Source organism: Pan troglodytes, chromosome 13, assembly GCF_028858775.2.
Source record: "Pan troglodytes isolate AG18354 chromosome 13, NHGRI_mPanTro3-v2.0_pri, whole genome shotgun sequence".
Classification (NCBI taxonomy): domain Eukaryota; kingdom Metazoa; phylum Chordata; class Mammalia; order Primates; family Hominidae; genus Pan; species Pan troglodytes.
The window spans coordinates 136197635-136217619 of NC_072411.2; the positions used below are offsets into that span (position 1 = coordinate 136197635).

Here is a 19985-nt window from a genome sequence, read left to right on the forward strand (position 1 = left end):
CCTCTCTTCCCTTCCTTCCGTGAGTATTTATTGAGTACCTGCTCAGTGCTCAGAACTGTGCTGGCCCTGGCACTGACCTCATACACTGACCACTGTCTATGCATTAAGTACTTAAGCTGCAGAAATTCCTATTCATGGGGTGATTGTGCTATAGGGGAAATCGTGTTGCATCAGGTTCCTTTCAATCTTTCTGGTCTCAGAGTTCTTTTCCTTGGGTTCTGACAGTTATAGCTCATATTAAAAAGCACTGTATTATGGAGGGCTTTGTTAGAGCAAGACTGATGCACATTTGATGTAATCTGAAAGGGAGGTACAGCCTTCTGAAGTGCTCAAGAAAATAAGCCTTGCATATTAAGGGAGAACTTATTTCAACTTTTTCATAATCGTGTTTAATGAAAACACTATTAAACCTTATAATAAATTACAATTTGGGTTTTGAAACACATGCCATCTTGTTTAGTTTATCTGTTGAAATATAGAAAAAAAATCAGCAACAGATAGAACAACTAAAATGATACAAATCTAAAGGTGATTAAAGAGTGGTAATAATCAGAAGAGAGTCAGATTCAGACACGCACACCCCCCTCCTAAATATCCAGTCTTCTCATCTCTCATTCTTTCTCAAATGTGCTGACTGAGTAAAACGGGCAGACAGACTGATTTCCTATCAACTCGCCCTTTCTTTAACCTTAAACTTTTATTAACATATTGAGAATTAAGTAACTGATGAATGAAAAGGAACTAAGAGAAGGACATCACTTATTTTGTGAGTGTGTGTGGGTGTAGACATTTGCATCTACACAGAAAAAAAAAGAGGAGCAAAAGAGCCCATGAGAAAACAGGTGTCCCCAAAATTCAGAACCACTGGTGGCCTCAGAGACAACAAATTTGGCATGTCCAACTTTTTGTATGCTTTTTACTTCTAGATATAAGATCGTTTTTTTGAATGTTGTGTTTGTCATATCCTTAAGAACATCACTGAAAATATAACTTTATAGGCAGCCAGCTAGGTATACTCTGCCAGTGTCTCCTTAGGCTTCTTTATGTAGAGGGGTGAGGGTAATCCTTCCCTGGGGTAGTGGCCAGGGAAGACAGTGTCAGTCTCTTGTGGGAGTGAACTGGAAACCGTTTGACCTAGGCGAGGAGCTGACCCTGGGGGCAAGCCTTTACCAATTCCCCCGTCTCCATCCTTGAATCAACCTTTGATCCCGGAACTTGGGATGAAATAAACAGATAATTGTCTATTTTTTTTCCTTCTGTTACACCAAAGTTGAAAGGAAGTAAGAATCCAGGGCGAGAGCAAGCCATTTGTTTTCTCCTATTTTTATACTTCAGCAGTGGGCACCCTCCTTGAAGACTATGGGAATAGACCTTACTTTAAGGAAGGTCCCTGGAAGTTGTTCATTTCCTGCATAATAATCCATTGATTCTTGCATTTGCTGCACTTACGTTCTAGTTCATTAAAAGAATCTAGGCTGTTCCTTGGGGGACTCATCATAAACCCACATTTTTATGTTATTTCAGTTTTAATTCAGTTTTTAAAAATTTATGCAGAAACCACTGAGCAAATAAAATGCTCAGAAACGTTCTGGGTTTTAACCTAGATTGAATGAGTTGAGCCTTGATCATTCAACCTTAGTCACACAGCTCACACCGACAAACTGGTCAGAATACACATCTTTAAGAGAAAAAAACATTCTCAGAGCTGCTTCTATAAAAAAAAAAAATCTCTCAACTTTGGTGGTATATTTGGATCTATTCCCAGTATATTCCCAGTATATTCCCAGTATATTTTGAAGCAAACCATATCCTGCCTGAGAATGGAAGTGGGAAATCTATTCTTAACACAGTGTTCTTTCTTTGTTTTTACAGATCATATTAAGGAATGCTGATGAACCATTTTGCTATCGACTACTAAATGAGAGATTTTCAGACCCCTGGGTACATGGTGGATGATTTTAAATCACCCTAGTGTGCTGAGACCTTGAGAATAAAGTGTGGGATTGGTTTCATACTTGAAGACAGATATAAAGGAAGAATATTTCCTTTATGTGTTTCTCCAGAATGGTGCCTGTTTCTCTCTGTGTCTCAATGCCTGGGACTGGAGGTTGATAGTTTAAGTGTGTTCTTACCGCCTCCTTTTTCCTTTAATCTTATTTTTGACGAACACATATATAGGAGAACATCTCTCCTATGAATAAGAACCTGGTCATGCTTTACTCCTGTATTGTTATTTTGTTCATTTCCAATTGATTCTCTACTTTTCCCTTTTTTTGTATTATGTGACTAATTAGTTGGCATATTGTTAAAAGTCTCTCAAATTAGGCCAGATTCTAAAACATGCTGCAGCAAGAGGACCCCGCTCTCTTCAGGAAAAGTGTTTTCATTTCTCAGGATGCTTCTTACCTGTCAGAGGAGGTGACAAGGCAGTCTCTTGCTCTCTTGGACTCACAAGGCTCCTATTGAAGGAACCACCCCCATTCCTAAATATGTGAAAAGTCGCCCAAAATGCAACCTTGAAAGGCACTACTGACTTTGTTCTTATTGGATACTCCTCTTATTTATTATTTTTCCATTAAAAATAATAGCTGGCTATTATAGAAAATTTAGACCATACAGAGATGTAGAAAGAACATAAATTGTCCCCCATTACCTTAAGGTAATCACTGCTAACAATTTCTGGATGGTTTTTCAAGTCTATTTTTTTTCTATGTATGTCTCAATTCTCTTTCAAAATTTTACAGAATGTTATCATACTACATATATACTTTTTATGTAAGCTTTTTCACTTAGTATTTTATCAAATATGTTTTTATTATATTCATAGCCTTCTTAAACATTATATCAATAATTGCATAATAGGCAACCTCTAGCGATTACCATAATTTTGCTCATTGAAGGCTATCTCCAGTTGATCATTGGGATGAGCATCTTTGTGCATGAATCCTATTGCTGTATTTGGGAAAATTTTCCAAGTTTAGATTCCAATAAATATCTATTTATTATTAAATATTAAAATATCTATTTATTATTAAAACCATTTATAAGGCTTTTTCATAAATGTATAGCAAATAGGAATTATTAACTTGAGCATAAGATATGAGATACATGAACCTGAACTATTAAAATAAAATATTATATTTAACCCTTAGTTTAAGAAGAAGTCAATATGCTTATTTAAATATTATGGACGGTGGGCAGATCACTTGAGGTCAGGAGTTCGAGACCAGCCTGGCCAACATGGCAAAACCACATCTCTACTAAAAATAAAAAAATTAGCTGGGTGTGGTGGTGCGCTCCTGTAATCCCAGCTACTCAGAAGGCTGAGGTACAAGAATTGCTGGAACCTGGGAGGCGGAGGTTGCAGCGAACCAAGATTGCACCACTGCACTCCAGCCGGGGTGACAGAGTGAGACTCCGACTGAAAATAAATAAATAAATAAATAAATAAATAAATAAATAAATATTATGGATGGTGAAGGGAATGGTATAGAATTGGAGAGATTATCTTACTGAACACCTGTAGTCCCAGCTTTCTCTGGAAGTGGTGGTATTTGAGCAGGATGTGCACAAGGCAATTGAAATGCCCATAATTAGTTTCTCAGCTTTGAATACACTATGAACTCAGTGGCTGAAGGAGGAGATTTTAGAAGGAAGCTACTAAAAGATCTAATTTGAAAAACTACAAAAGCATTAATTAAAAAAGTTTATTTTCCTTGTGTCTGGGCGGTAGTGAAAATAGCCACTCACAACATTCACTATGTTTGCAAGGAATTAACACAAATAAAAGATGCCTTTTTACTTAAACACCAATAATGACCTAAAAGGGAATCTTGTTCACAAGGCCAATCAATTCATGGTTTCAGATGCTGACAGTAGATGGGCAAAATTTACATGACAAAAATCGTCAATGAATGAAATATTCAAAATTTCTCTATTAGTGAAAGAATGTCACTTTCACTTCACCATGGCAACTAAAATGTCTGCCTTTTCTGAAACCAGAAGACGGTAATGTCAGCTCCATGCTGACTGGAAAAATCAAGTCTATGGCAGTATGTAAGATTGTGCAGAAACAACAGCCTCAACCTCTTACCCTCAAGTAGGAAATTTGAATAAAACCAGTAAATTAAATCTAAAACTTCCCAGAAGTCGTATTTAGCATAACCTATTTGATGATCCCCTTTAAATGAATTTGTCCTTATATTCATATTTCCATTGACTGTTTCTGTTAGCTTCAGAAATAGGCCTGTGAGTACATCAGTATCCAGCTGCAAAAGAAATCCTCCCATTGACACTAAAGACAGAAAACTTGCCCAATACTGAGAAGCAACTTGCATTAGAGAGGGAACTGTTAAATGTTTTCAACCCAGTTCATCTGGTGGATGTTTTTGCAGGTTACTCTGAGAATTTTGCTTATGAAAAATCATTATTTTTAGTGTAGTTCACAATAATGTATTGAACATACTTCTAATCAAAGGTGCTATGTCCTTGTGTATGGTACTAAATGTGTCCTGTGTACTTTTGCACAACTGAGAATCCTGCAGCTTGGTTTAATGAGTGTGTTCATGAAATAAATAATGGAGGAATTGTCATGTGTTGCTTTTGTCATTTTATTGAGGGTGACAAAATAAAATTCCTTAATTCGGTCAGTTTCACTTCTATAGGGATTTGGTTCCCAGAGTTACATGAACTGACTTCTCTAAGCAGATGACTAGAGCATTCTGATTAAATGCAAGCAAATGAATTCCCCCCTCTGGTTCCGGTTCTTGTCAACATGGCCAGATCTGAATTCTGTGGCCCACTTCTTGGTTTCCCCCAAGTCAGGCATCCATCTGTAGCCCCGGGGACTCCAGATTCATTGACTCAGAGCCACCCCAATGTGTCATGGGTCTTTTTTGAGGCCTCATGTGGGCTCACAAACAGGTGCTCCTGCTCTGTGTTGGGGTCAACACGAATGTTGATTGTCCACAAACCACTTGACAATGGAGTTTCGGGCCCAGCAAAGGACATGATTCCCTTGTTGTAGGCATTGTCTCCAGAGTGTTCCTGGGCCCTCCTGCTCCAAACACACATTCTTTCCAGGAAGAATCTTGGAAATGTCTTTTTTCCCATGCTGCTGCTTCTTGGTCCACCTGGGGACTGAAGTGTGTTGTTGTCATGGATACAGTTGCTGGCTGCAGCCTCGGTCTCAAAATAAAAGGCTTGAAAGTCAGGGTTGAGCTGGTGCTGGATACAGGGAGCAGACATCCCACTGACCTTCCCAACCCGAACTCAGGTATGAACAGGTGAGCCTTTATTCCCCTGAAGATAGAAATCTTTATGGGAAAAGTGACAGTAGCTGGCCTACCTCATTTGTTTATCAGACCCAAACAGGCATCTCTGAACCACAATTAATTTAGTGGGAGTCAGTTGGGGCTTAGGGTACTACACATACACATTTATAGCATCAAATTTTTAAAATCAGTTTTTTCCCTACAAAAATCTTATCTGACAAGAAGAAATTTCCCTTCTTCTTTTATATGTGTAACATGTAACATGTTGTTACTAAATGTTGACTTTGGGCACTTCTTTGGCTATAAGAATGGTTCAAAATAAGTGAAAGGGATTGGTAGCCTGTGCCTTCCATCATTTTACAATCTGTTTGAGTAGTTGAGGTTAATTTAAGCAATGAAATTAACACTACAAGGCAGAATTCCAAGTGCGTGTGTATCTTTATTCTGCAGATCCACATACAGAATAAGGAGATTCTCCTGTGTGGGGTAGAGGATGAGAGAAGTGCCTGGGGATGCTCATCTTTGCTTGTGCAATAAGATAGAGAACATTGGCTTCTCCTGAATTCCTCCCAAGGAGACCAGTCTTGTATTTGTAGAGCAGAACTGCCCCAAGAAACTCCTCGAGGTAGAGGGCAAGACACAGGTGGCTGCACGTGGTCACTAACTGCGGTGCATTAGGCAAGGGGGATGCATTTGAAGTTGCTGGGAAAATATTGAGGAGGATTCAGGGAGAGTAAGAACAGCGAAAAGGGGCAGGCTAGAGGAATGTGTTAGGGGGAGTGTGTTTTGAGGACCCTTTCCCTGGGATGGTACAAATCTTCAGAAAATAAATACACAAATCAAAGCACTTGTATCATCAGAACACCCGTGACCTTCTAGAACATGGAGCATGGCATGCCTGCGAGCCCCCCACAGCCCCCCATCATGCTAGATTGCAGCAAGATCCTTCCATCCAAGTTCTCACCTCTCCCATTGATTCTCAACACTGCTCTGGGGGTATCTTTCTGAAATGCAAGATGGAGCCAACCATTCCCTGCTCACAAGTCTTCAGAGATTCCCTATGTACTAACTCCTGCCTAACTTCTAATATGGGGCTCATGGACAGCAGCGGCCTGGCCCTTACCTCTGCAGATGCATCCTAGAGTCCTCCCTGCCTAGATCCCAAACTTCGAAGACAGCCGTCTGGGCACAGACTTCATGCCAACTGCCCGTGTGGCCCTCCTGTCCTGAGCTGAGTGGCATGTTCCCCTTTGACACTTCCCACCACCTACTGCCCAGCACTCTTTGCCAGGGGAAAACCAAACCACTTGCGTTGGCCACTCTTCCCCATGGCTTTCCCCTATCCTTTGTTTTATTCCTCTAGGGGTTTCCTAAAAGGAGGCAGCATAGTGCTATAACTCAGAACTGCATCACTGTTCGAAAGCTCTGCGACTTTGAAAAGGTTATATGAGTTTTCTGTGCCTTGATTTATGCATCTGTAAAATGACCCTCCTTCCTCAGAGGACTGAGAGGATTCCATGAGATAAGTTGAGAAGTCCCTAGATCCAGGGCTGGCCCTTTATAACTGCTCAGTGAATGTTAGCTGTCCCCATCACCACCATTTTCAGCTGTTCTCTCTGGCTAATGTCTCTTCCACCTGTCTCTTTGGCAAACTCTTATTTTACCGTCAGGGCCCAACTTGAGAATCACCTCTTCCTGCAAGCCTGCCTTGATCCTCTGCTCCCAGAGCAACCTCTGGTAGCTTCGTCCTATGAGGGCTTCCTGGCTCTTCCACTCATGGCACGTGTAGAAAATAGAACCTGTAGGTCACCTGGTGCTGGACAAGGACTTCTCTTAGTCACAGGCCCTGGCTGGACCCTACTTAGTGGCTAAGTGCCTTGACACCCCTGTAGTCAATTCATGGTCAGGCAGCTGTGATGATCAACTCCCATCATGATCTGTTTATGTGTCTCCTCCCTTCACTGGACTGGGAAGTTCTTGAGGGAAGAGACTTTTACTGGTTTGTTTAACTCATTACACCCAGACAGTGCCTGGTCTGTTGCAGGAGTTGGATGGGATATTTATGTGGTTGAATTGAGCTCTTCTTCACCATTCTCCAAAGTGCTGTATAATTTCTTTATTCATGTTCCTTCTTCTCTCTTGCCTAGTTGAAATATTATTTGTAATTAAGCACCTTTGCACCCTTTCCTTGCAATCCCAGGCAGAGGCCACAAGTCCTGCCCCATGTGAGGACAGACCCCTATTTACAAACTTGACTGCAGCCCTTGCAGCCTGTCTACAAGGTATGATGGTCATTGTATAGGGGACTCCAGATAAACAGAAACAATAGATTTATTATGAGGAACTGGCTCACATGATGATGGAGGCTGTGAAATCCTACAGTCTGTCATCTGCAAGCTGGAGACCCAGGAAAGCTGGTAGTGTGTAATTCCAGTCTGAGTCCAAAGGCCTGAGAACCACAAGCATTGATGGCGCAAGTCCCAGTCCAAAGGCAGAAGATCAATGTCTCAGCTCAAACAGTCAGGCAGAAATAGAGAATTCAGCCTTCCTCAACCCTTTTGTTCCATTCAGGTCCTCCATGGATTGAGTGATACCCATCCACACTGGGGGAGGGAAATCTGCTTTATTGAGTCCACCAATCCAAATGCTAATCTCATCCTGAAACACCCCCACAGACACACCCAGAAATAAAGCTTAACCACATATCTGGGCACCCCATGACCCAGTCAAGTTGACACAGGAAGTTAACCATCGCAGCTCTGTCTCCCCAACTCCCCTGAGTAGGAGCTCTTGTGGGACAAAGCCCTGGACATTTGTACCAGTTCACACACGTATGCATTTAGACACATAAACTGTGTGCCATAATGTGCTTAGATATAACCAAAACCTATTCTCATGGAATTACAATCCACATGGAAAGCCAGGTCCAAGCTAGTTGCAGGCATGAGCCATGAACTGTGATGGGGGCTTGAGTGCAAGGACTTTAGGGGAGCAGGTAGGAGGGGGTCACAACCTCACTATGGGAGAGAAGGCAGGAAGGCATCCCAGTGTGTCCAGAATTGGTGGGTTCTTGGTCTCACTGACTTCAAGAATGAAGCCACAAACCCTCACGGTGAGTGTTACTGTTCTTAAAGGCAGCATGTCCAGAGTTTGTTCCTTCTGATGTTTAGATGTGCTTGGAGTTTCTTCCCTCTGGTGGGTTCGTGGTCTCGCTGGCTCAACAGTGAAGTTACAGACTTTTGCGGTGAGTGTTAGAGCTCTTAAGGTGGCGAGTCTGGAGTTGTTCGTCTCTCCCGGTGGGTTCGTGGTCTCGCTAGCTTCAGGAGTGAAGCTGCAAACCTTCGCAGTGAGTGTTAACAGCACATAAAGGCAGTGTGGACCCAAAAAGTGAGCAGCAGCAAGATTTACTGCAAAGAGTGAAAAAACAAAGCTTCCACGGCGTGGAAGGCAACCAAGCGGATTGTCACTGCTGACCGGGGCAGCCTGCTTTTATTCCCTTATCTGGCCCCACCCACATCCTGCTGATTGGTCCACTTTACAGAGAGCCAATTGGTCTGTTTCACAGAGAGCTGATTGGTCCGTTTTGACAGGGTGCTGATTGGTGCATTTACAATCCCTGAGCTAGACACAAAAGTTCTCCACCTCCCCACTAGATTAACTAGATACAGAGTGTCCATTGGTGTATTTACAAACCCTGGCTAGACACAGAGTGCTGATTGGTGCATTTACAAACCTTGAGCTAGATACAGAGTGCCAATTGGTGCATTCACAATCCTTTAGCTAGACATAAAGATTCTCCAAGTCCCCACCAGATTAACTAGATAGAGTGCTGATTGGTGCATCCACAAACCCTGAGCTAGACACAGGGTGCTGATTGGTGTGTTGTTTACAAACCTTGAGCTAGATAAAGAGTGCTGATTGGTGTGTTTACAAACCTTGAGCTAGATATAGAGTGCTGATTGGTGTATTTACAATCCCTTAGCTAAACATAAAGATTCTCCAAGTCCCACTAGACTCAGGAGCCCAGCTGGCTCCACCCAGTGGATCTCACACCGGGGCCACAGGTGGAGCTGCCTGCCAGTCCTGCGCCATTCGCCTGCACTCCTCAGCCCTTGGGCGGTGGATGGGATTGGGCGCCGTGGAGTGAAGGGGGCGGCACTCATCGGGGAGACTCAGGCCGGGCAGGAGCCCACGGCGGGCGAGGGGGGCAGACTCAGGCAAGGCGGGCTGCAGGTCTTGAGCCCTGCCTGGTGCGGAGGCAGCTAAGGCCCAGCGACAAATCAAGCGCGGGGGCCGGTGGGCCAGCACTGCTGGGGGACCCAGCGCACCCTCCGCAGCTGCTGGCCTGGGTGCTAAGCTCCTCACTGCCTGGGCGGCAGGGCCGGCTGGCCGCTCTGAGTGCAGTGCCCACCAAGCCCACGCCCACCCGGAACTCTAGCTGGCCCGCAAGCGCTGTGCGCAGCCCCGGTTCCTGCCCGTGCCTCTCCCTCCACACCTCCCTGCAAGCCAAGGGAGCCGGCTCCGGCCTCGGCCAGCCCAGAGAAGGGCTCCCACAGTGCAGCGGCGGGCTGAAGGGCTCCTCAAACACGGCCAGAATGGGTGCCGAGGCCGAGGAGGCACCGAGAGCGAGCGAGCGAGGGCTGCGAGGGCTACCAGCACGCTGTTACCTCTCCCCAGGACCCAGCTAAGGGATAAATAGCACTTATCATGGAGGAGTGTTTGAAGCAAATGGAACACATATGGGCTAGTGGTGGAGAGCACAGGTTTGAACTGGCTCGCCTGGGCTCAAATCCCACCTCTGAAATATGCTGGGACCCTTGCCTGGCATGCAGTCCGTACTCATAAAATGTTAGCTGTTGTAGCTACATGTCACTTACCAACTTCTTTTAAAATCTGTGTTTCGGGCAAAATGTTTCACAGTTATCATGTGAAATTTGCCTTCACGTGTCAGGAATGATTTTGCCTGAGAAAAATGAAAACAAGCCAATTGCCTTCAAGGAGCTGCACCTGTGGGGTAAAGACCCCAGGGAGGCTCCCTACAGGGACACAGGAGACCCCTGCATAGGGTGTGGGTATTAAAGTGCATCTGCCCACCCTCAACCCCAAAGTGGATTTTCCACCCAGTATAGTGCTTTTTTTCCACACACACACACACACACGCCCCCCCCCCAAAAAAAAAAGCACCAACAACAAAGCTTCAGGTCTCCAAATGAAGAGCTTTAGCAGCACTTTTTTTTTCCTTTCAAGTTATGAGATGGGAAAATAGCATTTGCAGTAATTTTGTGAGGCTATAACTGAAATTCCATGTGCGCGTTTTGCCTTATTGCTTTTAAGTAAGTGCAAAGGGACAGATAATGCTTCCAAGCGCATGCTGTCTCTATCATGACTATGGTAACTCCCAATCCCTTGACTGTAAATAGTGCGGGGTTTCTGTCCCTGTTTCACATGCCTTTCACCCTACCTTTGAGCTTCCTCCTTCGCACCCCCCCCCCCCCCCCCACCGCGTCTCTTGCTTTCATTTCTGCACTGGCAAATGGCTATGATGTTTGGCTCCTTTTTTTCAGAGATGAGTGAAGAATTCAAGAGAAACTGCCCTCTGGGTTGATGGCGAGAGTTTTTGCCTTCAGCTTCACCTCTCATGTCCTCTGGATAGACCTCCCAATGGGGGCAAAACCACCGCAAAATGAAAATCCCCTCCTCCCCATTGAATCTGCTCTGCTGAAGCTGCAACACTCTCGGATTATTCCAGAAATGGATGTCCTTTCAAGCCCCGCTGTCAGTTTCTTTCCGATGCATAAGGCGATTTATGGATGCTTTATTCTAAGCCATGTGCCTTCAGTGACCCAGAACTGACAAGACTTGAGTTCCTGGCCCCCTGCAGGTTTCTCCACAGTCCATTCCCTAGCAGCCCCCTCCCCAGGGACAGCCTGAGGACACCAACACCAAGCAATAGCTCTGTCCCCTGCAGAACCTCCCATCCTTCTCCCTCCACAGCCCCCTCCTACTCCCCAGCTCCCCCACCCTCCAGCCCCTTCAAAACCCATCAAAGCCCCAGGACTTTGAGCACTGCTATCCTTCGGAGTGTCAGGCAACCACAATACTCTCATTCCAAGGGAGGGTCATTTCCAGGTCAGGAGAATCATTTTCCTTCCACTGCTGAGAGCTCCAGAATCCTGGATTTAGGTTCCTTTGTTATGAGGTTTCCTCTTCTGATCCTTCCATAATTAAGTGACACAATTTTTCTCCCCCCATTAAAAGGCAGGAGGCTTTCATTTTCAGACTTGAAGAGCATTTGACTTGAATGGAAGCACTTTTGAGTTCAGAGAGGGAAGATAAGTTCATTTTCATTGAGCACCACGGCTCACCTCTTCATACGATTTGCTCAGATTAATTCTCCAGTATTTCACATTCTCAAAGAATGTGAAAACCCCACTGATGAGACGGATCATGAAGCTTCCCTGGGCTTCAGTTCCCTCATTAGAAAAAGGAATGATTTGAACCAAATAATTATGCAGGCTCTCCCTGCTTTGAAATACTGACATTTTGTCACTGCTAGAATAAATGGAAGGAGAGCACATGGCTTTGGTCAAAACAAACAACAACAAACCTTCTTGACCATTTTGGTTGCTTTTACGTGATTTCTGTAAATGTGGCAGGGCAGAAAGGACAGGTGTTAAATGATGAGTGTTCACACCTTCCCTCTCCTCTCACAGCCTTCGGAAGGGTGGAGTTTCCTGCTTGGTTCACCAGGCAGTCTTTGGTTGTGGGAATGAACCTGGTGGTAGAAAAATGAGGAAACAGGAAGGTTCCAGGGAGGCAAGTGGAAAGGAAGAAGGGGGCCCGCCCGGCTGCATTCGAGAGAATTTACCGAGTGTGGAGAGGAGGAGTAGCAGGATTTTGGGCCCTGCCTCGCTTGTGTGCGTGTGTGTGCGTGTAAGCGTGTGCTCTGTCTGAAGCTCTCCTTCTACCCGCTCCCTACTCTCTGTCATGGCCATTTCAGACCTCCAGTATCCTCAAAGGCTTTGGTTTCTCTTATTCCCCAATCTCCTTCTGTAGTCTTGGCAAATAGTCTGACTTTCTACTTTTCCATTCCAATAGCAATTCTCTCAATCTCTCTCTTCCAAGTTACAGACCTTCGTCCACCTGGACCAGAACGTTAGGGTTCTTTTCTACTGCAGTGGAGGAGTGTTCTTTTGTTTTCTCTAAGGTCAGCTGTCTCCTACTGTGCTTTGGATGCCATCCCCTCCATTCTTGTCAGGAACCTTGTAGTAGTGATTACCCCTCCTCTCGCCTTCCCTTAACCTCTTCCTTTCTCAACTGGAAACTTCCATCAGAAGTATTTCAATTTGCTCAAGCCTTTCCCATTTTCACTGTATAAAGTCTATGCCCTCCCTCTTCCCATTGCCCTTTCTGTCTCCTTTCTTTTGTAGTCTGAGTTTTCAGAAATGTCCCTATACTCATTGTCTCCATTGCTTTCCCTCTCTTTCTCTGCTTAGCCTTCTCCAGTCCGCTACAGCCTTCATTCCCCCATGAAGCTCCTCCTTCTAAGCTGGCCAGTGATCTCAATGTCTTTATACCCAATGACATTTTTCAGTTTTCCCGTTACCTCATTGCCCAGCAGATTTGACATTGTTGACAACTTCCTTCTTCCTGAACTCTTTCTTCTGTTGATTTTCTGGAAACCACAGTCTGCAGGTTTTCTTCATACCATTGACTGCTACTTCTTAGTCCCCTCTGACTGCATTTCATCCTACTCTGACCACTGAATCTTGGCCTTCCTTCCTTCTCTGTCTTAGGCTCTCTCCTGGACCACCCTCGGTCAGCTCATTCACACCTATTGCTTCAGTTATGGTCTAGATTCTGTTGATTCCTATATTTATAATTCCAGCCCAGGTTTCCTATCTGAGCCCCTCTCTGCTTATCCAACTGACATCTTGATATACACTCTTTAATGGTTTTTTATTTTTTAATTTTTTATTTTTTTTTTGAGATAGGGTCTCACTCTGTCACCCAGACCAGAATGCAGTGGTGCGATCTAGGCTCACTGCAACCTCCTCCTCCCAGGCTCAAGCGATTCTCTTGCCTTAGCCTCCAAAGTAGCTGAGATTACAGGTGCGCACCACTGCGGCCAAGCTAATTTTTGTATTTTTGGTAGATTCAGGGTTTCGCCATGTTGGCCAGGCTGGTTTTGAACTCCTGGGATTACAGGCATGAGCCACCATGCCCTGCCACTCTTTAATGTTTCCACCAGACAGAAATCTTGGAGTCATTTTTGGCACCCTCTTACTTTTCTTTTCATATCCTGTTGATTGTATCCTCTAAACATCTCTGCAATCTAAACACTTCTTTCCTTCCCTACTGCTGCATCTTTGTCCAGCTTGGACTTGGACTGTTATCTTTGCCTGAAGCACAGTAATAGACTTCGACACTTCCTTGTTCACCTACTTATTCCTGCCCTCCTCTAACTCTTCTCCAACTCTAGACCAAAGTGATCTCTTCAAAATGAAACTCTGATCATGCAGTATTTAAAACCCTTACATAGCTTCCGCTTGCTCTTGGATTAATGAACAAGATTGTTACTGGAGGCTATAAGGCTCAAAATGCTCTGGTCTGGCTGGGCGTGGTGGCTCACGCCTGTAATCCCAGCATTTTGGGAGGCTGAGGCAGGCGGATCACGAGGTCAGGAAATCGAGACCATCCTAGCCAACACAGTGAAACCCCGTCTCTACTAAAAAAAAAAAAAAAAAAAAATTAGCCAGGCATGGTGGTGGGTGCCTGTAGTCCCAGCTACTTAGGAGGCTGAGGTAGGAGAATCTCTCGAACTCGGGAGGCAGAGCTTGCAGTGAGCCGAGATCATGCCATTGCACTCCAGCCTGGGTGACAGAGTGAGACTCTGTCTCAAAAAAAAAAAAAAATTCTCTAGTCCTACTTACCTTTCTAGCCTTATCTGATACATATTCTCCCTCTCTGATCTCTATCTCAATTTCTCAAGGACACTATGGAGAGGGAAAGAGATGCTGTTAATAATTAGTCTTGGACAACAGGCATAAAATATGACCACACTGAGCAAACTGTATGATGCCCTCACTCAGGAATGACATTCTCCTTCCTACTGCAGGCCCTTTTCTTGCTCTATTCCATCTGCCTTGGAACTTCTGGCCTCTCTTCTTCACCTCATTAATTCTGACTTGCCTTTCAGGTCTCCAGATCCACTTTTTCAGGAAAGCCTTTCTTGACTCCCTACCTCAAATGCTCCTGTGACGCACTTTTGCAACACTTCCTACCGAGCCCCTCCTGAGTGCCATTGACCTCTTTTGAGATTCCTCATCACTGTTGCCACTTTGTATGCATTTATGAGATTATTTGATTAATATTTAATCTTCTCCACTGAAGTGTAAACTCTCTGAAGCCAGGAACTATATCAAGGTTCGCTCACTATTGTATCCCCCACATGCAGCTCAGTGCTTGACACATAATGACTAAGTATTATTCAATAGGTGAATCAACAAAGAAATCAGCTCATTATTGGGGGGTAACTATCCATTGGTTTCTTATGTTTCTGCACATGTTATGAATAGAGATACTGACTACTTTTGTTTCTGACTATCTGTCTATTCAAGCATTTTGAGTAATGAACAGCTTTGGAAGATACAGATGAAGTCCCCCTTCAGAACAGAGGACAGACATGCTAGCTTCCCAATATAATAAAGATAATGTCTCCCTCTAAAGAAAATGGTAGGTGTGCTTCCTGCCCATAATAAGTGATTCCATTTCTCTCAGATCAGTGTTCTGCTGGAAATATAATTGACTGCATATGCAGGTATAATATGGCTATTTTCGTGTTGCTTTGTGGGAATTGTAGCTCAAGTAACCAACGCAAAAAGTATTGAAACCCTGGCACCTGCTGTAAGTAATAAACTGTCTTTCATCTCTAACAAATAATCTTGTGTCTTCTTTCAGCACTCATGCTAGTTGCGTGTTTGGTGAAATCTCAGACCCTTCACAGTTTTTGACATTAATTAATTATATTTTATTCATTCTGTATATTTCTTAGACTTTAGTATCGAGATGTGCAGAAATAAAACATGTGAATGTCTTGAGTATAAGTCCCTGTTTTTCCTTATGCATTGACAAACTACATTCCTGAGATCACCCCTACATGATAATCCGAAATAAGCAAGGTTTTATTGACCATCTCTCTTATATATTCACTTTTTAATGTTCTCTTTTTCTCCTAATTTTGTCATTTTTTCCTCCTATGTTCTTTTTTTTTTTAGTACTGGTTTATTGCAGAAAATTTAGAAATATTAATATGTCCTCCTATGTTCTTAATCTATGTTCTATTTCCTTTCAAATGGTTACATTAATTTCTCCCAGGGTGTTAGCCGATCTTTACAGGGGACTCTTAAAGAGGAAAAACATCCAGAGTTTAGCGAAGTATAGTAGAAAAAGCCCTGAATCAGAAATTAGGAGACATAACTTTTACATATGTACAGGCATAACTAGTTATGTGAAATTGGGCAGGTCACAAAGCTCCAGTTTCCTCATCTGAACGCAGTCCTTCCTTTATGCATTTATTTATTCACTCAACAATCATTTATTGAATTATTTGCAATAAATGACATAACTGCTGCCTTCAAAAAACCCACAGTCTAATGAGAGAGAAAGACAAACTCAAGATATTAACACAGTGTGAAAGGCATGATAATAGAGGAAATCCCAGGGAGCTGCTGTAGGACCCATGGGATTAGAGCAGAGACAGAGAGCATGGGATTAAACTGTGCAAGGGAGGTGGAGTCTGAGCTGAGTCTGGTTGGGCAAAATAACTTGGCCATGAAGAAGGTGAGGTAGGGAGTTGTAGGCAAAAGCAAGAGAAGGTCCCTTGCAATGCTTGTTGAAGCTTTTCCCTCTTCTCCCTACTTAGGCTTTGCCTTGACTCCCAATCCCTCCAAACCTATAGTGGTGTCCCTAAGGGAGAGTCTTATCACCCCCGTGGCCATGGCAAGTGGCCTAGTAGAAGGTAGTATAACAACCCAGCAGAGAGCTCAGGCACCTGCCTCCACCACTAACCCTGCAATCTGGGCACCATATTCCTGTCTGCAAAAAGGGAGTCACATTTGGTTTCTCCTGCTGGGTTATCGTGGGGATGTGAGTGCTCAGCATAGTCCTTAGCACGTGAAAACTATCCAAGTGGTTGCATCAAAATTGGGGGATACTTTGGAAATTATTCATCTCATTTCTTTTTTGTCTCTTTGAGAACATGACATCACCTCCAGTTGGCCCAGGACCTCCATCTGCCTGAGGGTGGGAGAATGGAGCAGAGATTAGAAGTGTCTCAAAGTCACACAGGGAGGCCAACATAATTTTCAGTTTCTAACGTGCAAAATAGGATTAGGCAGCGGGAGGTTAGCTTTGAAATACAGAATATTCTCTTGAGGTGAAATTACAAGTTTTTTATTTCCCTGTCTTGAGTATTCTCCCACCAACACCTTCGTGACCGTCTTCAGAAGAAAGATAAAGGCAATTGAGTGCATCTGATGAGAAGAAGCAAGGCAGTCATCATTATTTACATCTATGTGAGACAAATAAAAAGAGTTTAATGATTTCGGTCACTAAGGGCTAGGGGCCTCATTCAGAAGACAATGGTTTTCGACCCCAAGACATGCCCTTGTCACTACTTTTCTCAATAGCACATGTTTGGAAAAAGACTGCTTTAAAAATGTATATATCCTCCCAGGTTGAAAATAACTTCATGCTTCTTAGTAATTTTGGAGAGGTACAAAGCAATCCCAATAATTTGAAAGCATCACAGACTCTTTTAGAGAAGTTTTTGGAGTGCTTTCAATGGTTGAGCCCATAAACATGTCCACTGATTTACATTTTAAAAATGAAAGAGTGTTGTATTAAAATATTTGGATTCTGGTCACATAGTAATGCTATTGTGCTTCCAGGGGTTAGCACAGGATCAGACTTGGTTACTGGAAGTATCAAAATTTGCAAATTATCCTTCAAATGAAAATTATTCAGTTCTTCAGGTTTTTTGCTTATGACTGGTGCATGTTTGCTGGTTGTGAAAATGGAAACAGACACAGGATTTGCTCCCAGTCTGAGCATCTGGAGTTGAGTGACAGGGAAGCTCATAAGGCATCTCACTGCATTCTTCCCTTTTCTTCCTGGATGGATGACATGTTTTAATGTTCATTTAAATCCTTGCCCCACTTCACTCTAAGAGCTGAAGCAACCACTTAAAAGTCTTTTGCCTGTTTGTTTTTCTTTTTTCTTTTCCTATTTCTAAGTAATAGACTCATACTGCTAGTTTTGATTGTTTAGCATTTGTGACTTCCTATGGTGAAAGAATAAAGACTTAGTCATTTCATGCCCTGTTTCCAACCCCACCTTCATCCTCCCAAGAGAATCATATTATAGTTGTTGTTATTGTTCAGTGTTTGTATTATCATGACCATAAGTATTGTTCACAGCAATACCGCATTTCCTTTTGTGGTTGTCATTAGTGCTCACTGACAGATATTTTGTTCTTAACTTTTAAGGTACATAGCAGGACTTGCTTTCCTGCTCCCTTTGAATTAGGTAAAGTCATGTGACTAGGTCTAGCCAATGAGCTCCAGGCCAGAGCATGTAATTACTGGTGTGAAACTTTCCAGAGCTCTCTTTCTGTCTGGTATTGCTAACTACCAATATTCAAGAAGTTTATGAGTGATGCTAGCATAATGGTGGATTGGAAGATCCAGACCCTCCTTTTACCCATGCACACACTGATTTAATAATAATACATGGGGCAACTTCCTTTCTGAGAAGCCCAGAAACAGATAAGAAGAAGTTCCTGCATCTGAGATGGGCATGAGACCAGGGGCATAAAAGTCAGTAGGAAAATTCAGGGCACTTTTCTTGGCCTTGTTCTTCCCTTCAGTACAGCACAAAACAAATGGGTAAAATAAACCAAAACTCCTGGCTTCTTCCTTAGGAGGTAAGGAATTGAAACGTGTGTCTAAAGGTCCCGCTTTCTGAGTGGCTGCCTGAGGGACTGGTTTCCATCTGCCTGAATGTAAGCACTGGCAGGAAGAAGCACGAGGCTGGTAGGGACACTGAAAATAAAGGCAACAGTTTGGACTAGTATATACTCATTTACAACAGCCCCTCCTCCTGGCTCAGCAGAGAATGAGTGGGTGAAAACTCTCAAATGGTAATTTCTCCCTGGGGAAAGAAATTGTTGGAGCACGGCATTTTGCAGAGCTGCTTGAAGTACTGATTTCTGTCTCACCCAATTCAGGGTGCCGATGGGACCTAACATACTCTAGATTCCTGGTGACTACTGAAAAAAAAAAAAGCTGGAGCACATGCTGCTGCTACAGAAGACCCAGAGTACAGCAGGTAGACACCAGAGGAAGTAAGAGATTATGAGCATATGAAGATAGAAACAAGCAAATTCTTCTAATTAGAAATTTACACACACTCGCCAAGAGAAAATACATCCATAGAAAATTTGAGAGACCCCCAGATTTTCTACCTGTGCTAATTGGCGAAAGTCTTTCCCTGCATGAAGCCAGTCTGTGAATAATGGGAAAGGTGCCTGTTCCTTTGAATTTGCAGACATCAACTCCAAGCTACAGAAACATAAAGAAACTGGAAAATATAGCCTAATCAAAGAAACAGAATAAATCTACAGAAATTGGCCCTAAATAAGTGTAGGTATACAAAACACCAAACAAAGAATTCAAAATAACCATCATAATAATATTCAGTGAGCTCAAGAAAACAGTGTTTGAACAAAATTTGGATCTCAACAAATAAATAAAAAATATGAGAAACAAACAGAAATTTTGGAGCTAAAGAATATAAGTGAACTAAAAAATTCATTAGAGAAGTTCAACAGTAGACGTCATCAAGCCGAAGAATAAGCTAACTCAAAGACAGATCATTTGAAATTACCCAGTCAGAGGAGCAAGAAGAAAAAAAGAATACAAAAGAGTAAAGAAAGTCTAAGGGACTTATGGAACACCATCAAGTAAACAAGGCTATGCATTATGTGAGTCTCAGAAGAGAAGGAAAAATGAGCACAAGTCTTATTTAAAAAAATAATGGCCAAAACTTTTTAAAAATTGGGAAGGAAAAGGCACATCCAGATTTAAGAAGCCCAGTGGTCTCCAAATAGGATAAATTAAAAGAAGTCCATACAGAGTAATATAATAATCAAATGATCAAAAGTCAGAGACAAAGAGGGAGTTCTGAAGGCCTCAAGAGAATGCATAAAAGAAAACTCCATAAGATATCAGGGGATTGGGGTGGACATTCAAAGTGCTGAAAGTAAAAATTTGCCAACTAAAAATACTATATCTGGCTTAATTGTTCTTCAAAAATGAAGGAAAGATAAGACTTTTCCAGATAAACAAAGCCAAGGGAGGCCATCACAACTAGATCAGCCTTACAAGAAATGATAAAGGAGGTCCTTCAAATTAAAATGAAAGATTGAATGGCAGCACAAAAGCATATGAAAGTATAAAGTTTGCTGATAAAATTGAATATCTAGATAAATACAGAATACTATGATACTGCAATGATGGTGCATAAATCGTTTTAAATGCAGGTATAGAAGTTAAAACAAAGTATTCAAAATAACTATATAAAATATGTTAATGGATACAAAGTATAAAGAAATGTGACATCATCAACATAGAGTGTGAGGAGGACCTTCAA

The 19985-nt window shown here is 42.8% G+C and overlaps 1 protein-coding gene across 3 annotated transcripts in view; it reads left to right on the forward strand.

The window, feature by feature from the left end:
- The window catches only part of TRPM8 (transient receptor potential cation channel subfamily M member 8), a 91507-nt gene extending 88500 nt beyond the window's left edge, over window positions 1–3007 (forward strand). The window contains exon 25 of one of the 3 annotated variants that reach the window (XM_054679580.2): window positions 1873–1979. Coding sequence is in view for 1 of the 3 variants with exons in the window: in XM_054679578.2 (XP_054535553.1) it covers window positions 1873–1956 (84 nt within the window). In the remaining 2 variants the exon portion in view is untranslated. Of the gene's footprint in view, window positions 1–1872 lie in introns of all 3 variants that reach the window. The other 2 variants (XM_063790885.1, XM_054679578.2) reach the window with 2 other exon arrangements.
- Window positions 3008–19985: the final 16978 nt, after the last annotated feature.